This window comes from Tachyglossus aculeatus, chromosome 4 (assembly GCF_015852505.1).
Source record: "Tachyglossus aculeatus isolate mTacAcu1 chromosome 4, mTacAcu1.pri, whole genome shotgun sequence".
Classification (NCBI taxonomy): Eukaryota; Metazoa; Chordata; class Mammalia; order Monotremata; family Tachyglossidae; genus Tachyglossus; species Tachyglossus aculeatus.
The window spans coordinates 39,008,979-39,032,369 of record NC_052069.1 but is presented as its reverse complement, the minus strand read 5'-3'; the positions used below and the strand labels follow the sequence as shown (position 1 = coordinate 39,032,369).

Below are 23,391 nucleotides of genomic sequence, written 5' to 3'. Positions count from 1 at the left end.
CTTTGATTGTGTAACAATTTACACAGGGTCTCGAGGGTCACTCAGTATATTTCTGGTGAATATTTTGCAGGCAACTTAATCCATGAAATGCTTCTGGACTGTATAGTCTGATTCTGTGAAAAAGCACAAATTCCCCAGTAGGGATTTTCACTTAATAATAATGATGGCATTTATTAAGCGCTTACTATGTGCAAAGCACTGTTCTAAGCGCTGGGGAGAATACAAGGTGATGAGGTTGTCCCATGTGGGGCTCACAATCTTCATCCTCATTTTACAGATGAGGGAACTGAGGCACAGAGAAGTTAAGTGACTTACCCAAAGTCACACAGCTGACAAGTGGCAGAGCCAGGATTTGAACCCATGACCTCTGACTCCAAAGCCCGTGCTCTTTCCCACTGAGCCACGCTGCTTCACTTGTCCACCAATCAAAGCTATTGTACATAGTAAGTGCTTAATAAATGTCATTATTATTATTAAGCACTTACTATGTGCAGAGCATGGTACTAAATGCTTGGGAGAGTACAATACAATCAGTTTGTTATATTTGAAAGAAACAGGAAAATAATTGACTGACTAATGAATCCCCAATATGAGTGGAGTCTGCCATAGATAGTAGCTCAACCAATTGACCTTTTCAAATGCAATTGATTTTTATTTTTTAGCCAAACACTCCTGAATTAAGGTAAATTGAGAAACGTTGCCCCCTTGGAGAACATTTAAATACATTGCGATGTCAATGTTTAGTTAAATCGTGTTTTATAAATACAGCTTTTACAATTTTGTTAAATGTATAAGATTTATAAAACATCTGTGTTGTACATGCCAAATGAGGCAACAGTATGATTCAGTGACGTGAAAAATGCAGTGACAATTCTAGCTCAGTGCCCTCTAGACAAAAGCACCTATTCAGCAGAAATGTGGGTTTTCTTGGATAGAAACCAACGAACCTTCACACCCTTTGCAATTTGACATTTGTGTAACCTAATCTTGATCCAAAACAGGACTTTTCCATCGTTAATATCCTTGCCTCCTTTCCTCATCTTTGGAAAGTATTCTCTTCCTTTCGAATCTGAACCTGCATGTCGGCTGTATTGGAAAACAAGTCTCTGGAAATGACCTCATATATACAATGTTATGCACTATATATGTACATATGTATGTATGTGTACATATGTATGTATGTGTACATATATATGCCTCTGTGTGTGTGTGTGTGTGTGTGTGTGTGTGTATCACAGAGACAGACACTTCCCTTCTTGTTTCTAGGCAGTCAAGTGACCACCCAGAAAAACTCACATAAAATGATATCTACTACAAGAATAACAATAATAATAATAATGATGATGGTATTTGTTAAGCATTTACTATGTGCCAAGCACTGTTCGAAGTGCTGGGGTAAATACAAGGTAATCAGGTTGTCCCACGTTGGACTCACAGTCTTAATCCCCATTTTACAGATGAGGGAACTGAGGCACAGAGAAGTTAAGAGACTTGCCCAGAGTCACACAGTTGATAAGTGGCAAAACTGGGATTAGAACCCACAGCCTCTGACTCTCAAGCCCAGGCTCTTTCCACTAAGCCACGCTGCTTCTCTGCTTCTAGAAATATCTAGATAATTCTTTGAATGAGCGAGATTATTGGCCAAGTGACTTTGGAAAAGCTTTTGAATCTCCTCTCCATGAGGAAACACTGTTAACATGTTTGGAAATCCATCACGGTGTGTGCTGCTTCGATACAGATGCAAATGCATGGAAAACAGAAGGAAAATTCCTCTTCCACTAATCCAGCCCTTAATCCTAAATTATAGCCAAGGCAGAAATATGTATGTATTTTGCACCAAATATGCAGTTATGTATTCCAAATCTAACCTCATCACTCCTGTACATGATGATTTACATCCCTACTACTTAAGCAGTAGGAGAAGCAGCGTGATTCAGTGGAAAGAGCCCAGGCTTTGGAGTCAGAGGTCATGAGTTCAAGTCCTGGCTCCATCAATTGTCAGCTGTGTGACTTTGGGCAAGTCACTTCACTTCTCTGGGCCTCAGTTACCTCATCTGTAAAATGGGGATGAAGACTCCTCTCTTCTCCCCCTCGTCCCCCTCTCCATCCCCCCATCTTACCTCCTTCCCTTCCCCACAGCACCTGTATATATGTATATATGTTTGTACATATTTATTACTCTATTTATTTATTTATTCATTTTACTTGTACATATCTATTCTATTTATTTTATTTTGTTAGTATGTTTGGTTTTGTTCTCTGTCTCCCCCTTTTAGACTGTGAGCCCACTGTTGGGTAGGGACTGTCTCTATATGTTGCCAACTTGTACTTCCCAAGCGCTTAGTACAGTGCTCTGCACACAGTAAGCACTCAATAAATACGATTGATTGATTGATTGATTGACTGTGAGCCCCCCGTGGGACAACCTGATCCCCTTGTTAACCTCCTCAGCGCTTAGAACAGTGCTTTGCACATAGTAAGCACTTAATAAAAGCTATCATTATTATTATTATTAAGCACTTACCTGGAACCATTTTTTCCTTTCTCATCTATCAGCCGATCGATGATATTTATTGAGTGCTTACTGTATGAAGAGCCCTGTGGTAAATTCTTGGGAGAGTGCAATACAACAGATTTGGTAGATATGTTCCCTGTCCACAAGGAACCTAGTGTAGAGTACAGACATTAATATAATAGTAAATATGGATGGGCACATGAGCATCCCAGGAGAGGCAGTATTCCCCAATTCCTTCTGGGAGTCAGAAGGACCTGAATTTTAATCCCGGCTCTGCCACTTGTCTCCTGTGTGACCTTGGGCAAGTCACTGCCTGAGTTTCCTCATCTGTAAAATAGGGATTAAATCTGTGAGCTCACTGTGGGCTGGGAATGTGTCTGTTGTCGTATTGTACTTTCCCTAGGATTCAGTAATAATAATAATAATAATAATAATAATGGCATTTGTTAAGCGCTTACTATGTGCAAAGCACTGTTCTAAGCGCTGGGGAGTTTACAAGGTGATCAGGTTGTCCCACGGGGGGCTCACAGTTTTAATCCCCATTTTACAGATGAGGCAACTGAGGCACAGAGAAGTTAAGTGACTTGCCCAAAGCCACACAACTGACAGTTGGCGGAGCTGGGATTTGAACCCTTGACTTCTGACTCCAAAGCCTGTGCTTTTTCTACTGAGCCACGCTGCTTCTCCTGTACAGTGCTTTGCAAACAGTAAGCGCTCAATAGCTGAATGAATGAAGTCTGTGAGCTCTATGTGGGTCAGGGACTGTGTCCTACTTGATTCTCCTTGTATCCCCTCTAGTGCTTAGTACAGTGCCTGGCATATAGTAAGAGCTGAACAAATGCCATTTAAGAATAAAGACAAAAAAATGTTGCGGTGCTGAGGGTGGGGTGAATATCAAGTGCTTAAAGGGGGCAGATCCAAATGCAAGGGCAACACAGAAGATAGAGTGAGTTGGGGAAATGAGGGCTTCCTTTGGGAAGACCTCTTGGAAGAGATTTAGTCGAGCTAAAAATATGGAGCGCTTCCCAAATTTGCGTTCTATCTGTAAATTATGTTTTCATCTGGCTCTCCCGCTAGACTCTAAGCTCCTTGCGGGCAGGGACTACTTTTTCCTGACTCTGTTGTACTTGGCCAAGTGATTAGGGAGAGTGAGTATGCCTCCTCCGGGAGGCTTTCCCTGATTAGTCACTCATCTCCCCACTGTATTTCTCTCACTGTTGCCGCTTCAGCACTTCTGCATCAACTAGGCACTTGGGTGATCATTCCCGTAGCAATTATGTTTCTCTTTTAAACTCTGCTGCTTCTCTCTACTTGTATTTTAGCATCTGCCTCTCCTGCTAGATTGTAAGATACTTACAGGCAGGAGTGTGTCTACTAATTCTACTGTACTTTTCCAAGTGTAGAGTACACTGATCTGCACAGAGTAAATGCTCAATTACTTCTCTTGATTGATTAGTACAGTGTTCTGTACCCAGTAGGTGCTCAGTAAATCCTGAGCATATCTTGGCCTTCCTTGTTGCCAGAAGACAGTTGCAACGGTTTGACAAAATCCCCTGCTTGTGGGAGGAGCCCATGCGGGATAAGGATAATACATTAATGAGATAATGTTTCAAATGCTTCGATAAATATTTTAATCTGTAGACGGGAGCGTAAGGCCCTCCCTGACTAAGCCCTCATTTCCTCTTCTCCCACTCCTTCTGTGTCACCCTGATTTGCTCCTTTCATTTACTTCTCCCTCAGCCCCGCAGCATTTATGTACATATCTGTAATTTATTTATTGATAGTAATGCCTGTCTTCCCCTCAAGACTTTAAGTTCGTTGTGGGCAGGGAATGTGTCTACCAACTCTATTAAATTGTTCTCTCCCCAGTGTTTAGTACACTCTCGGTAAATACAATTGATTGATTGAAAGGGAAGGTGGTACCTTAGACCTTCTGGCTCTCATGCCCCAGGGAATTTTTTTCCTTGTTTTCTTTTATAGCATTTGTTAAGCATTTACTATATGCCAGACACCGTACTAAGCGCTGGGGTAGATACAAGCTAATAATAATAATAATAGTAATGGCATTTGTTAAGTGCTTACTATGTGCAAAGCACTGTTCTAAGCGCTGGGAGGATACAAGGTGATCAGGTTGTCCCACGTGGGGCTAACAGTCTTCATCCCCATTTTACAGATGAGGTAACTGAGGCTAAGAGAAGTGAAGTGACTTTTTTTTAATGGCATTTATTAAGCACTTACTATGTGCAAAGCACTGTTCTAAGCGCTATGGGGATACAAGGTGATGAGGTTGTCCCACGTGGGGCTCACAGTCTTCATCCCCATTTTACAGATGAGGGAACTGAGGCTCAGAGAAGTGAAGTGACTTGCCCAAGGTCACACAGCAGACATGTGGTGAAGCCGGGATTCGAACCCATGACCTCTGACTCCAAAGCCCGGGCTCTTTCCCACTGAGCCACGCTGCTTCTAATCATGTTGGACCTGGACTCTTCCCCACACGGGGCTCACACTCTTAATGCCCATTTTACAGAAGAGGAGACTGAAGCACAGAGAAGTGAAATGACTTGCCCAAGATCACATAGCAGTGGCTGAGCCAGGATTAGAACCCAGATCTTTCTGACTCTCAGGACCGTGCTCTATTCACTAAGCTATGCTGCTTCTCTGCTTTTCCATGGCTACTTCTCTAACTGGCTAGTTCAAAGAAGCATGACTCCTGAGAGTTTACAACCGTTCAGCACACCCTGGCCTGCATTAGGGCTTTCTAAGCTCCTAAGGACTATTATTATTGCATTTGTTAAGCGCTTTCTATGTGTCAAGCATTGTTTGGTGCCCGGGGATAGAGACAAGTTAATCAGATTGGCCACAGTCCCTGTCCCACAAGGGGCTTACAGTCTAAGAAGGAGGGAGCGCAGATATTCAATCCGTATTTTATGGATGAGGAAATTGAGGCACAGAGAAGTGAAACGACTTGCCCAAGGTCACACAGTGGGTGAGTGGCAGAGGTGGGGTTACAGCCCAGGTCCTCTAAATCCCAGGCCTGTGCTCTTTCCACTAGGCCTTACTGTTTCTCTACTTAAGGGACTACCCCCTAAGCACCGTGATTCTCACCCCAGATACACAGCATTTATGTCTTTATCCTTATACTGTACTATTTCCCCTATCTGTAATTAATTTTCATATCGGCCCCCTGCTGTGGACTGCAAGCTCCTTATGGTCCTCTCCCCCTTTTAGACCGTAAGCCCAATGTTGGGTAGGGACTGTCTCTACATGTTGCCAATTTGTACTTCCCAAGCGCTTAGTACAGTGCTCTGCACATAGTAAGTGCTCAATAAATACGATTGATGATGATGATGATGATGATGATGATGGTCCTGGAGTGGTTCTGGCAAATATATTGTATTTTCCTAGTGTATAGTACAATGCTCTGTGCACAGTAAGCTCTCAATGAATACCATTGATTGATTGCTAGAGCTCTTTCCTGCCTATAAAATGAAATAAGCTCCTACTGAGAGAAGCTCAAAGGAGTATGTTGTATATTTGTACATATTTGTACATATATGTATAGTATACATGTGTACATATTTATTACTCTATTTTATTAATGATGTGTATATATCTATAATTCTATTTATCTCTTTTGGTGGTATTGACACTTGTCTACTTGTTTTGTTTTGTTGTCTGTCTCCCCCTTCTAGACTGTGAGCCCATTGTTGGGTAGGGACTGTCTCTGTTGCCGAATTGTACTTTCCAAGCACTTAGTACAGTGTTCTGCACACAGTGAGCACTCAGTAAATACTACTGAAGGAATGAATGAATGAGTAGGCCTCCACCCTGCAACGCACAAACACACAGAACTCCCTAAAAACCTCCTTTAGTGCTGGATTCCATCAATCATACTTACTGATCTCTGCTGGCTGCAGAGCACTGTATTGAGTCAGTCAATCGTATTTCTCAAGCAATTCTGTATGCAGAGCACTGTACTAAGCGCTTGAGAAGTACAATTCAGCAACAAAGACGATCCCTGCCCATAATGAGCTCACAGTCTAGAAGAGGGGAGACAGGCATCAAAACAAGTAAATGGGCATCAGTAGCATTATTACAAATGAAAACAATTATAGGTATATACACAACATTAATAAAAATTAATAGAATCATAATTACAAATATGTACATATATATACAAGTGCTGTGGGGCGGGGAGGGGGGTAGAGCAAAGTGAGTAAGTCGGGGTGATGGGGAGGGGCGGGGGAGCAGAGGAAAAGGGGGGCTTAATCGGAGAAACTGGGTTCTTGTTCTGGCTCAGTCACTTGTTTGCTGTGTGACCTTGGACAAGTCACTTTACTTCTCTATGCCGCGGTTACCTCATCGGTGAAATGGGGATTAGGACTGTGAGCCCTATGCGGAAAAGGAACTGTATCCAACCAGGTTAGCTTGTATCTACCCCACACCTTAGTATACAAGCAGGCATATAGGAAGCACAGAACAAATACCATAAAAAAATTAAAATGTAGATAAAAAAATAAAAACATGCGTGTGTTATTGGTAAATGCTAGAGGGGTGCTGGAAGTACTTAGTAAAAATTCCTTTGCCCATTTTCCAAATACTGTGGCAAGCAAAGATTGCCAGTTGTTTGTGCGAAGGATAGGAGGATGACAACTGCAGCTTCACAAAAGCCCCCGCAAAATGTTATATCAACAGGAAGCAGCATGGCCTAGTGGGAAGGGCAAAGGTGTGGAAATAATAATGACAGCATTTATTAGGCGCTTACTATATGCAAAGCACTGTTCTAAGCACTGGGGACATTACAAGGTGATCAGCTTGTCCCATGGGGGGCTCACAGTCTTAATCCCCATTTTACAGATAACTGAGGCACAGAGAAGTTAAGTGATTTGCCCAAAGTCACACAGCTGACAAGTGGTGGAGCCGGGATTTGAACCCATGACCTCTGACTCCAAAGTCCGGGCTCTTTCCACTGAGCCACGCTGCTTCAGCTCTTTGTGGGCAGGGATCGTCCTTCCCAACTCTGTTATATTGTATTCTCCCTAGTACAGTTTTCTGCACACAGTAAGTCCTCAATAAATACCCTTGATTGAGTAAGAGCCTGGTTTCTCATCCCAGCTCCTCCATGTAGCTGCTGTGTGACCCTGTGAGTCACTTCACTTCTCTGTACTGACCTTGTGAGTCACTTTACTTCTTTGTACCTCAGTTCCTTTATCTGCCAAAATGGTGATTCACTAACTGTTCTCCCTCCTACTTAGACTGTGAGCCCTATGTGGGACATGATTATCTTGTGTCTACCCCAGTGTTTAGTAAAGTGCTCAGCGTACAGTAAGCACTTAAAAAACACCACAATTATAATGATGATGATGATGATGATTGTGATAATCTAGCACATCAAAAATTTTCCTCAAGCTATGTCACCACAGGAGGCTTAGAGTGTGCTAAAGCCAGGCCTCATTCCTGGATATGTTATAGTAAGTCCCACTAAGAGGGAAACTGGTGACATAATAATAATATTACGTGGGACAACCTAATTACCTTATATCTACCCCAGCGCTTAGAACAGTGCTTGGCACATAGTAAGCACTTAACAAATCCCATCATCATTATTATTAATAATAATAATATTGGCTAAGCGCTTACTATGTGCTAGGCACTGTTCTAAGCGCCGGGGTAGATACAGATAATTGGGTTGGACACAGTCCCTGTACACACGGGGCTCACAGTCTTAATCCCCAGTTTACACATGAGGGAACCGAGGCCCAGAGAAGTTAAGTGACTTGCTCAAGATCATACAACAGGTAAGTGACAGAGCCAGGATTAGAACCCATGGCCTTCTAACTCTCAGGCCCATGGCATACTTTCTGACTGTAAAGCATCATCATCATCATCAATCGTATTTATTGAGCGCTTACTGTGTGCAGAGTACTGTACTAAGCGCTTGGAAAGTACAAGTTGGCAACATATAGAGACAGTCCCTACCCAACAGTGGGCTCAAAGTCTAAAAGGGGGAGACAGAGAACGAAACCAAACATACTAACAAAATAAAATAAATAGAATAGATATGTACAAGTAAAATAAATAAATAAATAGAGTAATAAATATGTACAAACATATATATATAAAGCCTGATCTGGGGTGAGCCTCGAGAGCATTTAATCACTCATTCATTCATTCAATCGTATTTGTTGAGCATGTACTGCGTGCAGAGCACTGTACTAAGTGCTTGGGAAGTACAAGTTGGCAACATATAGAGGCAGTCCCTACCCAACAGTGGGCTCAAAGTCTGAAAGTGGGAGACAGAGAACAAAACCAAACATACTAACAAAATAAAATAAATAGAATAGATATGTACAAGTAAAATAAATAAATAAATAGAGTAATAAATATGTACAAACATATATATATATATAAAGCATGATCTGGGGTGAGCCTTGAGAGCATTTAATCACTCATTCATTCATTCAATCGTATTTGTTGAGCATGTACTGCGTGCAGAGCACTGTACTAAGCGCTTGGGAAGTACAAGTTGGCAACCTATAGAGACGGTCCCTACCCAACAGCGGGCTCACAGTCTAGAAGTCTTAAATTATGTTTTGAGGCATGGCCTAAGACCTCTGAGTTAGTTGAATAGTGACAGTCTACAAGTTTAGAACAGTGCTCAGTGCTTAGAACAGCGCTTGGCATATAGTAAGCGCTTAAGAAATATCATTAAAAAAAAGTAAGATCACCACTTAATAAGCATTCACCGTTCAGCATCCCCAGGCTACGGAGTAACGCACGTATCCAGCACTGAGGGAACTTTCAAAAGAAATGAAAGACACAGTAACAATAAGAAATGTGAAATTTAACCTCATAAACTGAAAACAATGCTATGGGCCAGAAGTATTTTGTTTCATAATTATCAGGGAAGAGAACTGGAAAACCTGAAGTGGTTAAAAATAGACGCATAAATGGGGGGAAAATAAAGGAAGAAACCATCCCAGCAGAGATAAGTATATTTTGCCATTGGATTTTTGTGGTTACTGTTCAGTTGAAATCAGTAGGTGCTTTTTCAAGCATCGTCTCTGAGAATGGATGCTTTGGAAATTCTATATCATCTGATATGATTTTCCTGAGTCTTTCAGTAAGCAGAGACTGAAACAAGGCAGTTCAGCCCCAGTAAAATTGCGGATCAGATTTTTTGATATTAAAGTAAAAAATATTCCAGAGAGAAGATGAGGGAGATAGGATAATATCATTTCCCTAAATTTAGTAATAATTATACTCTCCTTTCATCTCTTCTCAAGTCAGGGCCAAGAATTTTCTAATATAAATTGAGATGAAATGGGAGAGAACAAGACTTGTAAATCACAGAGGAGTTGACGCTGGCAGCTGAATCTGAAGATCAAAAGGCTAAGACTCAGCTTCCGAGAATGCAGACTTTCCAAATCAGGTCTTCTAATCTTTAGAATGCACAATTAAAAAGTTGAGAAAGGAAGGGAAGTGATTTAACTATTAAAAGGGAAACTTAGGTAATGTAGGTGCTAGTTATAGTATGGAGAAAAAGTTAAGCCTAGTGGAAAGAGCACAGGCCCTGGAGTCAGAAATACCTGGGTTCATTCATTTAATCATTCCTTCAATCATATTTGAGTGCTTACTGTGTGCAGAGCACTGTATTAAGCGTTTGGGAAAGTGCAATATGACAATAAACAGACACATTTCATGCCCACAACAAGCTTACAGTCTAGAAGGAAAGACAGATATTGATATGAATAAATTACAGATACAGATTGGGGGGATGAATGACTAGACTGTGAGCCCGCTGTTGGGTAGGGACCATCTCTATATGTTGCAAATTTGTACTTCCCAAGCGCTTACTACAGTGCTCTGCACACAGTAAGTGCTCAATAAATAGGATTGAATGAATGAATGAATGAATGGAGCAAGTTGGGGTGACACAGAAAGGAAAGGAAGAAAAGGAAAAGAGGGAAAGTCAGGGAAAGCCCGTTGGAGGAGATGTGCCTTCAATAAGGCATAGAAGAGGAGGGAGTAATTGTCGGATACAAGGAGGAAGTTCCAAGCCAGAGGTAGGATGTGGGCGAAAGGTTGATAGCGAAATAGACGATATCGAGGTACAGTGAGAAGTTTAGCATTAGAGGAGTGAAGGGTTCGGGCTGGACTGTAGTACGAGAGTGGTGAGGTAGAAAGGGGGCGAATTGATTGAGTACTTTTAAGCCAATGGTGAGGAGGTTTTGTTTAATGTGGAGGTGGATGGGCAACCATTGGACTGTCCTGAGGAGTAGGGAAATGTTGACCGAATGTTCTTGGAGAAAAATGATCTGGGCTGCAGAGTGAAGTATGGACTGGAGTGGGGAGAGACAGGAGGCTGGGGAGGTCAGCAAGGAGGCTGATGCGCTAATCCAGACGGGAAAGGTTGAGTGATTGGATTAATGCAGTAGTAGTTTGGATGAAGAGGAAGGGGCAGATTTTAGAGATGTTGTGAAGGTGGAATTGACAAGATTTAATGATGGACTGAATATGTGGTTTCAGTGAGAGAGAGAAGTCAAGGATAGTGCCGAGGTTGCGGGCTTGGGAAACAGGAAGGATGGTGATGGCATCAACAGTGATGGGCAAGTCAGGAGGAGGACAGGGTTTGGGTGGGAAGATAAGAAGTTTCAACTTTAGACATATTAAGTTTGGGGTCATGAGAGGACTTCCAAGTAGAGATGTCTTGAAGGAAGGGGAAAATGTGATACTGCAGAGAGGGAGAGAGATCAGGGCTGGAGATGTCGATTTGGAGATCATCTGCATAGGGGTGGTAATAGAAGCCACGGGAGCAAATGAATCCTCCAAGGGAGTGAGTGTAAATAGAGAATAGGAGGGGACCCAGAACTAAACTTTTAGGGACCCCCACAGTTAGGGTGTGGGAGGTAGAGGAGGAGCCCACGAACGAGACTGAGAAGGAGCGGCCGGAGAGAGAGGAGGTGAACCAGAAGAAGACAGTGTCAGTTAAGCCAAAGTTGGATAATTGTTTCCAGGAGGAAGAGGTGGTCTACAATTTTAAAGGCAGCTGAGAGGTCAAGATTGAAGGCAGCTGGACTAGAGGCCATTGAATTTGGCAAGATGCTACCGCTGACAAGTCCCATTTGTCTGCTGTGAAACCTTGGGCAAGTCACTTAACTTCTCTGTGCCTCAGTTATTTCCTCTGTCATGGGTCATGGTCATGGGTTCAAATCCCGGCTCTGCCAATTGCCAGCTGTGTGACTTTGGGCAAGTCACTTAACTTCTCTGGGCCTCAGTTCCCTCATCTGTAAAAGGGGGATTAAGACTGCGAGCCCCCTGTGGGACAACCTGATCCCCAGCACTTAGAACAGTGCTTTGCACATAGTAAGCACTTAATAATGTCATCATTATTTATTATTATTTATCTGTGTCCAACCCAATTATCTTGTACCTACCCCAAAACTTGGTACAGTGCCTGAGACATATTAAGCACTTAGCAAATGCCATTTAAAAAACAAAACAGCATTTCTCCAGATGCGGTTCCCTCAAATCCAGACTCAAAATTTAGAAAACTTTACAGCATGGAATTTAAATGAATTTTACTTTCAGCATAGATTGAAGCAGAGTGGCTCAGTGGAGAGAGCACAGGCTTGGGAGTCAGAGGTCATGGGTTCTAATCCTGCCTCTGCCAATTCTCAGCTGCATGACTTTGGGCAAGTCACTTAACTTCTCTGTTTATCAATCAATCAATCAATCAATCGTATTTATTGAGCGCTTACTATGTGCAGAGCACTGTACTAAGCGCTTGGGAAGTACAGATTGGCAACACATAGAGACAGTCCCTACCCAACAGTGGGCTCACAGTCTAAAAGGGGGAGACAGAGAACAGAACCAAACATACCAACAAAATAAAATAAATAGGATAGAAATGTACAAGTAAAATAAATAAATAAATAAATAAATAAATAGAGTAATAAATATGTACAACCATATATACATATATACAGGTGCTGTGGGGAAGGGAAGGAGGTAAGACGGGGGGATGGAGAGGGGGACGAGGGGGGAGAGGAAGGAAGGGGTTCAGTCTGGGAAGGCCTCCTGGAGGAGGTGAGCTCTCAGCAGGGCCTTGAAGGGAGGAAGAGAGCGAGCTTGGCGGATGGGCAGAGGGAGGGCATTCCAGGCCCGGGGGATGACGTGGGCCGGGGGTCGATGGCGGGACAGGTGAGAACGAGGCACAGTGAGGAGATTAGCGGTGGAGGAGCGGAGGGTGCGGGCTGGGCAGTAGAAGGAGAGAAGGGAGGGGAGGTAGGAGGGGGCGAGGTGATGGACAGCCTTGAAGCCCAGGGTGAGGAGTTTCTGCCTGATGCGCAGATTGATTGGTAGCCATTGGAGGTTTTTGAGGAGGGGAGTAATATGCCCAGAGCGTTTCTGGACAAAGATAATCCGGGCAGCAGCATGAAGTATGGATTGAAGTGGAGAGAGACACGAGGATGGGAGATCAGAGAGAAGGCTGGTGCAGTAGTCCAGACGGGATAGGATGAGAGCTTGAATTAGCAGGGTAGCGGTTTGGATGGAGAGGAAAGGGCGGATCTTGGCAATGTTGCGGAGCTGAGACCGGCAGGTTTTGGTGACGGCTTGGATGTGAGGGGTGAATGAGAGAGCGGAGTCGAGGATGACACCAAGTTTGCGGGCTTGTGAGACGGGAAGGATGGTAGTGCCGTCAACAGAGATGGGAAAGTCAGGGAGAGGACAAGGTTTGGGAGGGAAGACAAGGACCTCAGTCTTCGACATGTTGAGCTTTAGGTGGCGGGCGGACATCCAGATGGAGATGTCCTGGAGGCAGGAGGAGATGTGAGCCTGGAGGGAGGGGGAGAGAGCAGGGGCAGAGATGTAGATCTGGGTGTCATCAGCGTAGAGATGATAGTTGAAGCCGTGGGAGCGAATGAGGTCACCAAGGGAGTGAGTGTAGATGGAGAACAGAAGGGAACCAAGCACTGAACCTTGGGGAACCCCCACAGTGAGAGGATGGGAGGGGGAGGAGGAGCCTGCAAAAGAGACTGAGAAAGAACGACCGGAGAGATAAGAGGAGAACCAGGAGAGGACGGAGTCTGTGAAGCCAAGGTCAGATAGCGTGTTGAGGAGAAGGGGGTGGTCCACAGTGTCAAAGGCAGCTGAGAGGTCGAGGAGGATTAGGACAGAGTAGGAGCCGTTGGATTTGGCAAGCAGGGGGTCATTGGTGACCTTTGAGAGGGCAGTTTCCGTGGAATGAAGGGGACGGAAGCCAGACTGGAGGGGGTCGAGGAGACAGTTGTTGTTGAGGAATTCAGTTACTTCAGTTGCTGAAGTTGATGAAGTTGCTTCAGTTACTTCATCTGTAAAATGGGGATTAAGACTGTGAGCCCCATGTGGGACAACCTGATTACCTTGTATCCCCCCAGTGCTTAGAACAGTGCTTGGCACATAGTAAGCACTTAACAAATGCCATCATTATTATTGAAAACATGTAAATACAGTGTTTGCTTTGAGACTTCAATATAGGAGCATCTGCTGCTTCTACTACTGCTACTAATAATAATTGTGGTATTTGTTAAGTGCTTACTATGTGCCAGGCACTGTATTAAGTACTGGGGAAGATACAAGCAATTCGGGTTGGACCCAATCCCTGTCCTAATTGGGGCTCACAATGTTAATCCCCATTTTACAGATGAGGTAACTGAGGTGCAGAGAAGTTAAGTAACTCGCCCAAAGTCACACAGCACACAAGTGGCAGAGCTGGGATTAGAACTCAGGTCCTCTGAGTTCCAGAACCATGCTCTTTCCACTCGGCCGCACTGCAATTCACTGCTTCGTTTATAATTAAGGAAGAAAATCCAGAAATGAATCAGGTATAGCTTTCCATTCCTCTCATCCTTCAACACAGATTCTCAGTTGTGAACCAGAGATGCGGAGAAAAACCCAGAATTTGAATCAATATTGCCTTATCATGAGCTCCAAGCCCTGTATGTTCTGAGGTTTGCTTTGTGCTTTTTCCCCCATGCTAAAAACAGTGACACGTAAGACTCTCTTGGCCAAAAATGACTTGGATCTATAAATCAGACGGTGGATCTGAGAGAAACTAGGGAATTCTTGAAGTGAGAGTTCCCACCAAATGTGAAACTTCCATAATTCAAGATGTTAAAACCTCCTGTAATTTGGCATTATTTATTGGTCTGAGTAGAAATTAGAATATTCTTAGTATCATGAGTGAATTACTCATTGCTGGTGTGAAGAGGAGAATATGTGATTTATTATGAAAATCGTATTTTGTTTTTCTTAATTTTCCCCCATTCTAAGGAAGAAAGTATTGCCTAATCTTGTCTAGTAAATATTTTTCAATATGGTCAGGTTTTATGGTGGCAGAAATTGTGCTACCTAACAATGACACTGATAGCGGCAAAAACTTCTTCCTCTTCTGGAAAAGCTTTTTGTAAAAAAGAAAAATGGCACAGCCATTTTAGACCTTCTAAAATGAAGTTGCAGGGCCTGAAAGAGCACAGGCCTAGGAGTCCGAGGACCTGAGTTCTAAATGTAGCTCTGCCACTTGTCTATTGTGTGGCCTTGGACAACCCACTTAAGTTCTCTGTGCCTCAATTACCTCATCTGTAAAGTGGGGATTAAGACTGTGAACCCTATGTGGCCCCCTTTTTCTGCCACTTGTCTATTGTGTGGCCTTGAACAGCCCACTTAAATTCTCTGTGCCTCAATTACCTCATCTGTAAAAGTGGGGATTAAGACTGTGAACCCTATGTGGCCCCCTTTTTCCTCTCCTCCTCCCCATCCTCCCCACCTTACCTCCTTCCCCTCCCCATAGCACCTGTATATATGTTTGTACAGATTTATTACTCTATTTATCTTCTACATATGTACTGTTCTATTTATTTTGTTAATGATGTGCATTTAGGCTTAATTCTATTTGTTCTGACGACTTGACACCTATCCACATGCTTTGTTTTGTTGTCTGTCTCCCCCTTCTAGACTGTGAGCCCGTTGTTGGGTAAGGACCTTCTCTATATGTTGCCAACTTGTACTTCCCAAGCGCTTAGTACAGTGCTCTGCACACAGTAAGCGCTCAATAAATGCGATTGAATGAATGATGGGAACTGTGTCCACCCCAATTATCTTGTATCTACCCCAGAGCTTAGTACAGTGTCTAGGATGCTGAAAAAAAAAACATCGAAAAGAAAGAAGGGCAGAATAGTTTTTGCAATAAATCTCAAATCCACATAAATGGATGAACTATCTCACTTGTGTATTATGGGAAATATCACGTAAAACCTAGTTGAGACCTAGCTGAATACCTGCCATTATAATCTGAATCTGTTTAGATGAAAACAGAAAAAAGAAAAAATCCAAGCCGAAGAAAACCTTCCACTGCACTTAGCTGTAGACAGGGTCATGTGTGTAGTACTGAGGTCCACCTTGGTTCTGCTTTCTCCTAATATTAATAATGATGATGGTATTTATTAAGCACTTTTTATATGTCAAGCACTGTTCTAAGCACTGGGGTACGTACAAGCTATTCTGATTGGACACAGTCCCTGTCCCATATGGGGCTCACAGTCTTAATCCCCATTTTACAGAGGCGGTAACTGAGGCCCAGAGAATTGAAGTGACTTGCCCAAGGTCACACAGCGGGCAAGTGGCCAAGCCGGGGTTAGAACCTATGACCTTCTAACTCCCAGGCCAGAGCTCTATTAAACCATGCTGCTTCCCAGCATGGATGGAGACCCAATAATTTCCCTTTGTGTAGAAGGATTCGGATTTGTTCCCCTCATCCAACCTTCCATCAGCCCCACAACTTTTACACACTGTCCTTAAGTACTGCAATTTATTTACTTATATTAATGTCTGTCTCCCCCTCTAGACCGTAAACTTATTGTGGGCAAGGATGCTGTACTATCCCAAGCTTTTAGTACAGTTCTCTGCCCACAGTAAACTCTTAATAAATAAGATTGATTAATTGAAGTTGACCACACTGTCATGGAACCCCACCAGCTTGGTGTGAAAAATCAGAGAGGCGATTCATTCATTCATTCAATCGCATTTATTGAGCACGTACTGTAATAATAAATAATAATAATGATGGTATTTGTTAAGTGCTTACTATGTGCAAGGCACTGTTCTAAGCACTGGCGAGGTTACAAGGTGATCAGGTTGTCCCACGGGGGGCTCACAGTTTTAATCCCCATTTTACAGATGAGGTAACTGAGGCACAGAGAAGTCAAGTGAGTTGCTCAAAGTCACACAGCTGACAGTTGGCAGAGCCAGGATTTGAACCCATGACCTCTGACTCCAAAGCCCGGGCTCTTTCCACTGACAGCAGAGCAGTGTGCCAGGAGCTTGGGAGAGTACAGATGAACCATAAACAGACACATTTGCTGCCCACAATGAGCATATAGTCTAGAAGTCGAGCAGATAGAGCGGTCTAACTGATCCCGGTTGTCCCTCCACCACCTGGGGAATCAAACCATTTCTTAGCATTTTTCTAGCTCTTATGATTTTATAGTTGCTTACACACCTCAAAAGAATTTTACTTTATTTGTGAAGGGTGACAGTGACTTTCAGGCCCTCCGGACGACTCTGGGTGTCTTTCCTATTTTGGAACGTGCCCGGAATTTGTGGGACTCGAGAGTCACAAACTTGAACCCGCTAGGAATATATGTTTATATGCTCTTTCCACGTGCAGCCCTTTGAAACTGGATTTAACACGCCCTTCAAGATAGGGGAGAATCCAGCTCAGTCAACGAAGATGTGTAAATGCAATATTGCATAGTACTGGATTTTCCTCTCGATTCTTCTTACAATTGCAAGGGAGGAAAAACTGAGGCGGAGGTTGAATCTTTCTTCTTGGCTTTTTTTCCAAAGCAAAAATGCCTTCTGCATGTTGTGCTTTTGTCTCCTTTCTTCCCAGGGCCCACAAGGACCTCCAGGTCATCCAGGACCTCCGGTAAGTTCTATTTATGATTGAGTCCATCTCAGTGTGGTAAAGAGGAAAGAGCACTGGTCATAGAGTCAAATGAACTGGGAATCTACTCTGGATAAGAGTAGAGTGGCTTTGGATTACCCACTTGATTTAGCGGAAAGAGCATGGGCCAGAGAATAAGAGGACCTGGGTTCTAATCCTGGCTCCACCACTTGCCTGCTGTGTGACCTTAGGCAAGTCATTAACTTCTTTGTGCCTCACTTCCTTCCTCTGCAAAATGGGGATTCAAAACCTGTTCTCCCACCTACATGAAATGTCCTCCTCCTAGAGAAGCAGCTTGGCTTAGTGGAAAGAGCACGGGCTTGGGAGTCAGAGGACATGGGTTCTAATCCCGGTCCTGCCACTTGTCTGCTGTGTGGCCTTGGGCAAGCCATATAACTTCTCTGAGCCTCAGTTACCTCATCTGTAAAATGGGGATTAAGACTGTGAGCCCCACGTGGGACAACCTGATTACCCCATATCTTCCCCAGAGCTTAGAACAGTGCTTGGCACATAGTAAGTGCTTAACAAATACCATAATTATTATTATTACTCTGTGGGGCCTGATGATCTTGTATTAAACCCTGTGCTTAGTACAGTGCTTGAACATAGTAAGCACTTAGCAACTATGATGATGATGATTATCATTGCCATTATAATAACGATGGCATTTGTTAAGCGCTTACTATGTGCAAAGCACTGTTCTAACCACTGGAGTACTGCTTATCTTCTTCATGCCCTATTTCCCTCTCTGCAAAATGGGCATAATATGTGGCTTTTCCTTCCTCATGTTTTGAGGATAGAAATATTCGAAGTCAAGTTGAGGTGCTTTGGGAATAAAAGGCTTTGCATACATTCCTGGTTTGAGAAATCTCCACTGTCAACAAAGAATCTCTCCTTTTGTCTAGGGCCCACCAGGAGCACGTGGTCCAAGAGTGAGTTTCCTGGCTGTTGTGTAATTTGCACGCCTGTTCTTGTTTTACGACTTCTGCTGGGACTTTCTCAGTGTGGATCACCCGGCCCAGTTCGTGAGCACAATCGTCAGAGCGTGAATTCGTTACCGTGTTGCATTCCCATCATATATTGACTTGGTTATATATCCTCATTTCACATCAAAGAGAAAACAAGCTCCAAGGGACCATATATCATTGGCAAATTAGAGAGGTATCCGGTGGGAACTAGGATTTCTAAAATGCCGGCATTCTGGGGTTTTGTTCCTGCCTCAGGAAATTTTGCACGAGTTGCCTTAGCCAAAATATAAATTAGGACACACTAGATTTCATTCAGAATGAAATGTCATTCATAGTTAACATTTGTACAGTGTAAAAAGACCATCCCCCTCTTTCCTGATGCACATTCATATCTATTGATGGGAAAATAACTCCAGATAAGCAATCCCTGTGAGCTCGTTGTGGGCGGGGATCGTCTCTATTTGTTGCTGAATTGTACATCCCAAGCGCTTTGTACAGTGCTTTGCACACAGTAAGCGCACAATAAATGCGATTGAATGAATGAATGAATACCTCTCATCGGAGTTCACGGGCCAAGGTTCCTTCCTATAAACCCTGGAAGCAGGCTGCGAAATATGAGTGTTTATTAAATCAACAAACTTACTTTTTCAGTGTTTAACGCCAACCCAAACTGGGCTCCCTGAATGAAGACCTTCACTGGGACATACTCTAAGACCAAATCCAAACTAGCTTTTTAGCAATAGACTGGAGGGCAGGGATCGTCTCTATTTGTTGCTGAATTGTACTTCCCAAGTGCTTAGTACAGTGCTCTGCACACAGTAAGCACTCAATAAATACGATTGAAGGAATGGATGAGTGACAGGGGTTCATGTCTACCATCTGTATCACACTGTACTCTCCCAAGCATTTAGTACAGTGTTCTGTCCACTGTAAACCCTCAATAAATAACATGGATTGAATGATTGATTGATTGGCAAGAGGGTCAAATTGAATCTTTAGAAAAACAAATCTACCCACAGCAACTGCTGTTCCGATGGAAAAACTGTTCTGACGGTAAATTTTGCTTAGGTTCAGTCAGAACACACCACATATTGGGGAACCTCCCAAGAAGTGTAGATTACTGAGCCTGGAAATCGGTCAATCAATCAGTCGTATTTATTGAATGCTTACTGTGTGCAGAGCACAGTACTAAGTGCTTGGGAGAGTACAAATGAGTAGAGTTGGTGGATACAACCCCTGCCCACAAGAAACAGAAGCAACATGGCTTGGTGGAAAGAGTAGCAGCCTGGGACTCAGAGGACCCAGGTTCTAATCTCGGCTCTGCCACCTGTCTGCTGTGGACCTTAGGCAAGTCTGTGCCTCAGTTACCTCATCTGTAAAATGGGGATAAAGACTCTGATCCAGTGTGAGCCAGGGACTATGTCCAACCTGATTATCTCGTTTCTACCCCAGGGCCTAGTACAGGGCCTGGCACATAGTAAGCGGTTAACAAATAACATTAAAAAGAAAAAGAAAATAGAAAAGGCCGACTGAAAACAGAGTACATAGGCATCACACTGAATGTGTATGTAACCCATTGCAGTGGTATATAAATAGTCTGAGAAAGAAATTCTTGAGCAGTGTCTGTAAGGAGGGATAGACACGGTTCGACAGAGGACATAGTAAGCGCTTAACAAATATCATCATCATTATTATTATTATTATATGGGAGGGTGTTCCAGGTAATAGAGAGTCAAGAATGAAAGCGTTTTACCTGATGCTTCTCGGGCCTGTATTTGGCTGCGGAAAACAGTAAAATGACATTCACCATAAATCTCAAGAGAGTAAACACCCAAGAAGTACAGTCGATCTAAACCAAAGTCGAACGGCTGATCTATTCAGTTGTGTGTGCCTACGGAATGCCATTCTACCTCCCAGCTCTTTCATTACCATTTTGGTTTCTGAGCCGATTAAGACAGGCTGAAAGTGCTTACTTTTTGCCACAGTCTCTCTCTAAAAATATCCTTTATTAAATACAGGAGTAGATCGAGTTCTTTTCTGAATTATTTCTTTTGGGAGAAATTGCACGTTTTCCCTCATACATAAATCATTCCCAAGACCACAAAAGTATCAGATTGTACTAATATGGTGACTACCTCAGGACAGTAGTATTTTATTCTGTTTTCCTTCCAAGGACATAGCTGTTAAGTCACTCTAGTTATTTATTCTTCACTTTACAATTCATTAAAATAAAGGGGTCACGGTTCAGTCATCTTCCATTTGAATAAAGAATTTTTCCTCTTTCCTACAGCAGAGACACAAACAGGTTTTTTTCATTCAAGGACTGCGCTTTCGCTACTATAATAATTAGGGGACCTCTGAGATTTGGGTGAAGGGCATGTTTTGTTCTTCCAGAAAATTAGGCAGTTCTGTGAGATGTGTAATAGCCGAGAAAGGCACAAATCTCTCACCAGTCGATATGGTTGGGATCATTTTACAGCAATGCTCTTAGAATTTACAATCTTCATTTTAGGGCACTCAGTGTTGATCTTGTTGCTGATCTGAAACGGGTTTCGTTTTATACAGAAACAAATGGATATCAATGCTGCTATTCAAGCCTTGATTAAATCAAATGCTGCACTACAGATGGAGGTAAAATATTTTGCTTCATTTACATTGGCATCAAAGTTTATAAATTTTAGAGGCTTTTGAGGGCCAAAATATGGCTTCATCACAAAGATTGTATTCAAAAGGCTGAAATACATGCTTTCCAAGGAAAAAGTAAGTGTTTTGAATATGATTAAACATAAATTGAATCAGAGGATGCATTTGAAGGAAAAAATTTAAAGCATAAGCTTGATTTATTTCCAAGAAAATCAGTAGAATGGAATAAAAGAAGCATATTCAGTCATTATAGGTAGTGATACTCCAATGAGAAAAATATCTGCCATTAAAGTCATCTCTCTTACCATGCCAACTTCACCATTAGATTCACAATTTCTCTTTTATTTTTCTCTTTGTACCCTTAAAATTCTTGTCAACATGAAATTTAGGATTTCTTTTTTGACAGCAGTTTTAACCTAACTTCTTAATTAGTAATGGCATCTGTTAAGCATTTATTATGTACCAAGCACTGTGCTGAGCACTGGGGTAGATATAAAATAGTTGGGTCAGATACAGTCCCAATCCCAACTTAGGTTATTTTTTTTTATTAAATGATATTCATGAAGCACTTATTATGAGTCAGGCACTGTACTAAGCGCTGAAGTAGATTCAAGCTAATCAGGTTGGACACTGTCCATGTCCCACGTGGAGCTCACAGTCGTCACCCCCGTTTTACAGTTAAGGTAACTGAGGCACAGGGAAGTGAAGTGACTTGCCCAAGGCCACACAGCAGACATAGCAGCGTTCGCAGTCTGACTTCTTGGAGCTAAAAATGGAAAAATTTCATTCACCATGGCATACACATTTTAGTGATTTAATGCCTTCTATATATTCTACCAATACTACACAGAGTGTGATTTCGGTTGGGCATTGGAAAACGACTGTATTTTTCTCCTTGCTAAAATATGATTCTCTGTGGCCCGTTGGCAGGCCTACCAGAATACTGAAGTGACTTTATTGGACCACAGTGCAGAGATATTCAAAACCCTGCACTACCTGAGCAACTTACTGCACAGTATCAAGAACCCACTAGGCACACGAGAAAACCCGGCACGAATCTGCAGGGATTTGCTCAACTGTGAACGCAAAGTGTCAGACGGTACGTTGCTAATTTCCTCCACTCATAACTGTCTTATTCCATCTGGCTAGCGACACGTTTGGGAGTCTAAATGTTTGTCTTCAAAAGTGGTGATTTCTGAGATTGGGTTCTCACGCGGGGTGTTTCAATAGGACTCTTTTTTGCTCAGTATTCTCTGGGAGGGAACTCTCCTCTTCTTCCCACACCTTGGACGGTTGAGTCAGACATTTCAAGCCCCTAGGAAATGAGTGAGGTGGTCTGTATGAGGCAAGAGTTTCCATTTTTTTCCCCACCTCTGAATCATTTGTCTATTCAGAGTGCAAAGTAAGCTTTGAAGGAAAGGCAAAGACAGAACTCAGTCTTAGAAGGGACAGAGTAGGAAATAATAATGATGGTGGTTGTATTTATGAAGCTCTTGCATAGTTCAAATGGTGTATTAAGCACTAGGGTAGAGACAAGATAATCAGGTCAGATTCTGTCCCTGTCCTCTATGGGGCTCACAGTCTTCATAGGAAGGAGGATTGTGTCTGTTGATTGTTGGATTGTACTCTCCCAAGAGCTTAGTACAGTAAGGGCTCAATAATTACGACTGGATGATTAAGTGTAAGAATGAATGACAAGTATTTAGTCCTCATTTTACAGATGAGGAAACGGAGACACAGAGAAGTGAAGCATACGGATCCCAGGCCTGTCCTTTTTCCACTGGGCCACATTGCTTCCCAGGTTCCAATTAAACCATCCAGAGTTTTTTTCCCCAGTTCCATCCTCACATTTATCATTTCTACACGATCCATTTACCTCTCACGGGGCTACACAAAGTCAAGTTTGATGTGATCTAACAGAAAGAAGGTGGGGCCAAACCCCAGGAGATCTGGGATCTAGTCCCAACTCTGCCTCTACTCTGTTCTGTATGCTTTAGCCGGTCAATTAATCTCTCTGAGCCTATGTTTCCTCATCTGTAAAATGGGGACAATGATCCCTGCCTCACCTTACCCCGAGAGATGTTCTAAGTGAAAAATGAGCTAACACATGTGAAATCCCTTTGGAAAAATAAAAGCACTATAAAACAATCCATCAATCTAAGATGTTTATTGAGCATTTATTATGTGCAGGGCGCTGCACTAAGGAAGGTATTATTGTGTACTGATTACAATTTGGGTAGAAAACTCCTCTCAAGTCAACAGAACACGCCAGCTTGAGG

General features: G+C 42.8%; 1 protein-coding gene across 1 annotated transcript in view; it reads left to right on the top strand.

Annotated features, from left to right (window-relative positions):
- The window catches only part of COL24A1 (collagen type XXIV alpha 1 chain), a 500,281-nt gene that overhangs the window by 460,825 nt on the left and 16,065 nt on the right, over window positions 1-23,391 (top strand). The window contains exons 54-57 of the mRNA XM_038745410.1: window positions 17,448-17,483; window positions 18,407-18,433; window positions 21,035-21,100; window positions 22,043-22,211. Coding sequence (XP_038601338.1) covers window positions 17,448-17,483; window positions 18,407-18,433; window positions 21,035-21,100; window positions 22,043-22,211 — 298 coding nt within the window. The remainder of the gene's footprint in view (window positions 1-17,447; window positions 17,484-18,406; window positions 18,434-21,034; window positions 21,101-22,042; window positions 22,212-23,391) is intronic.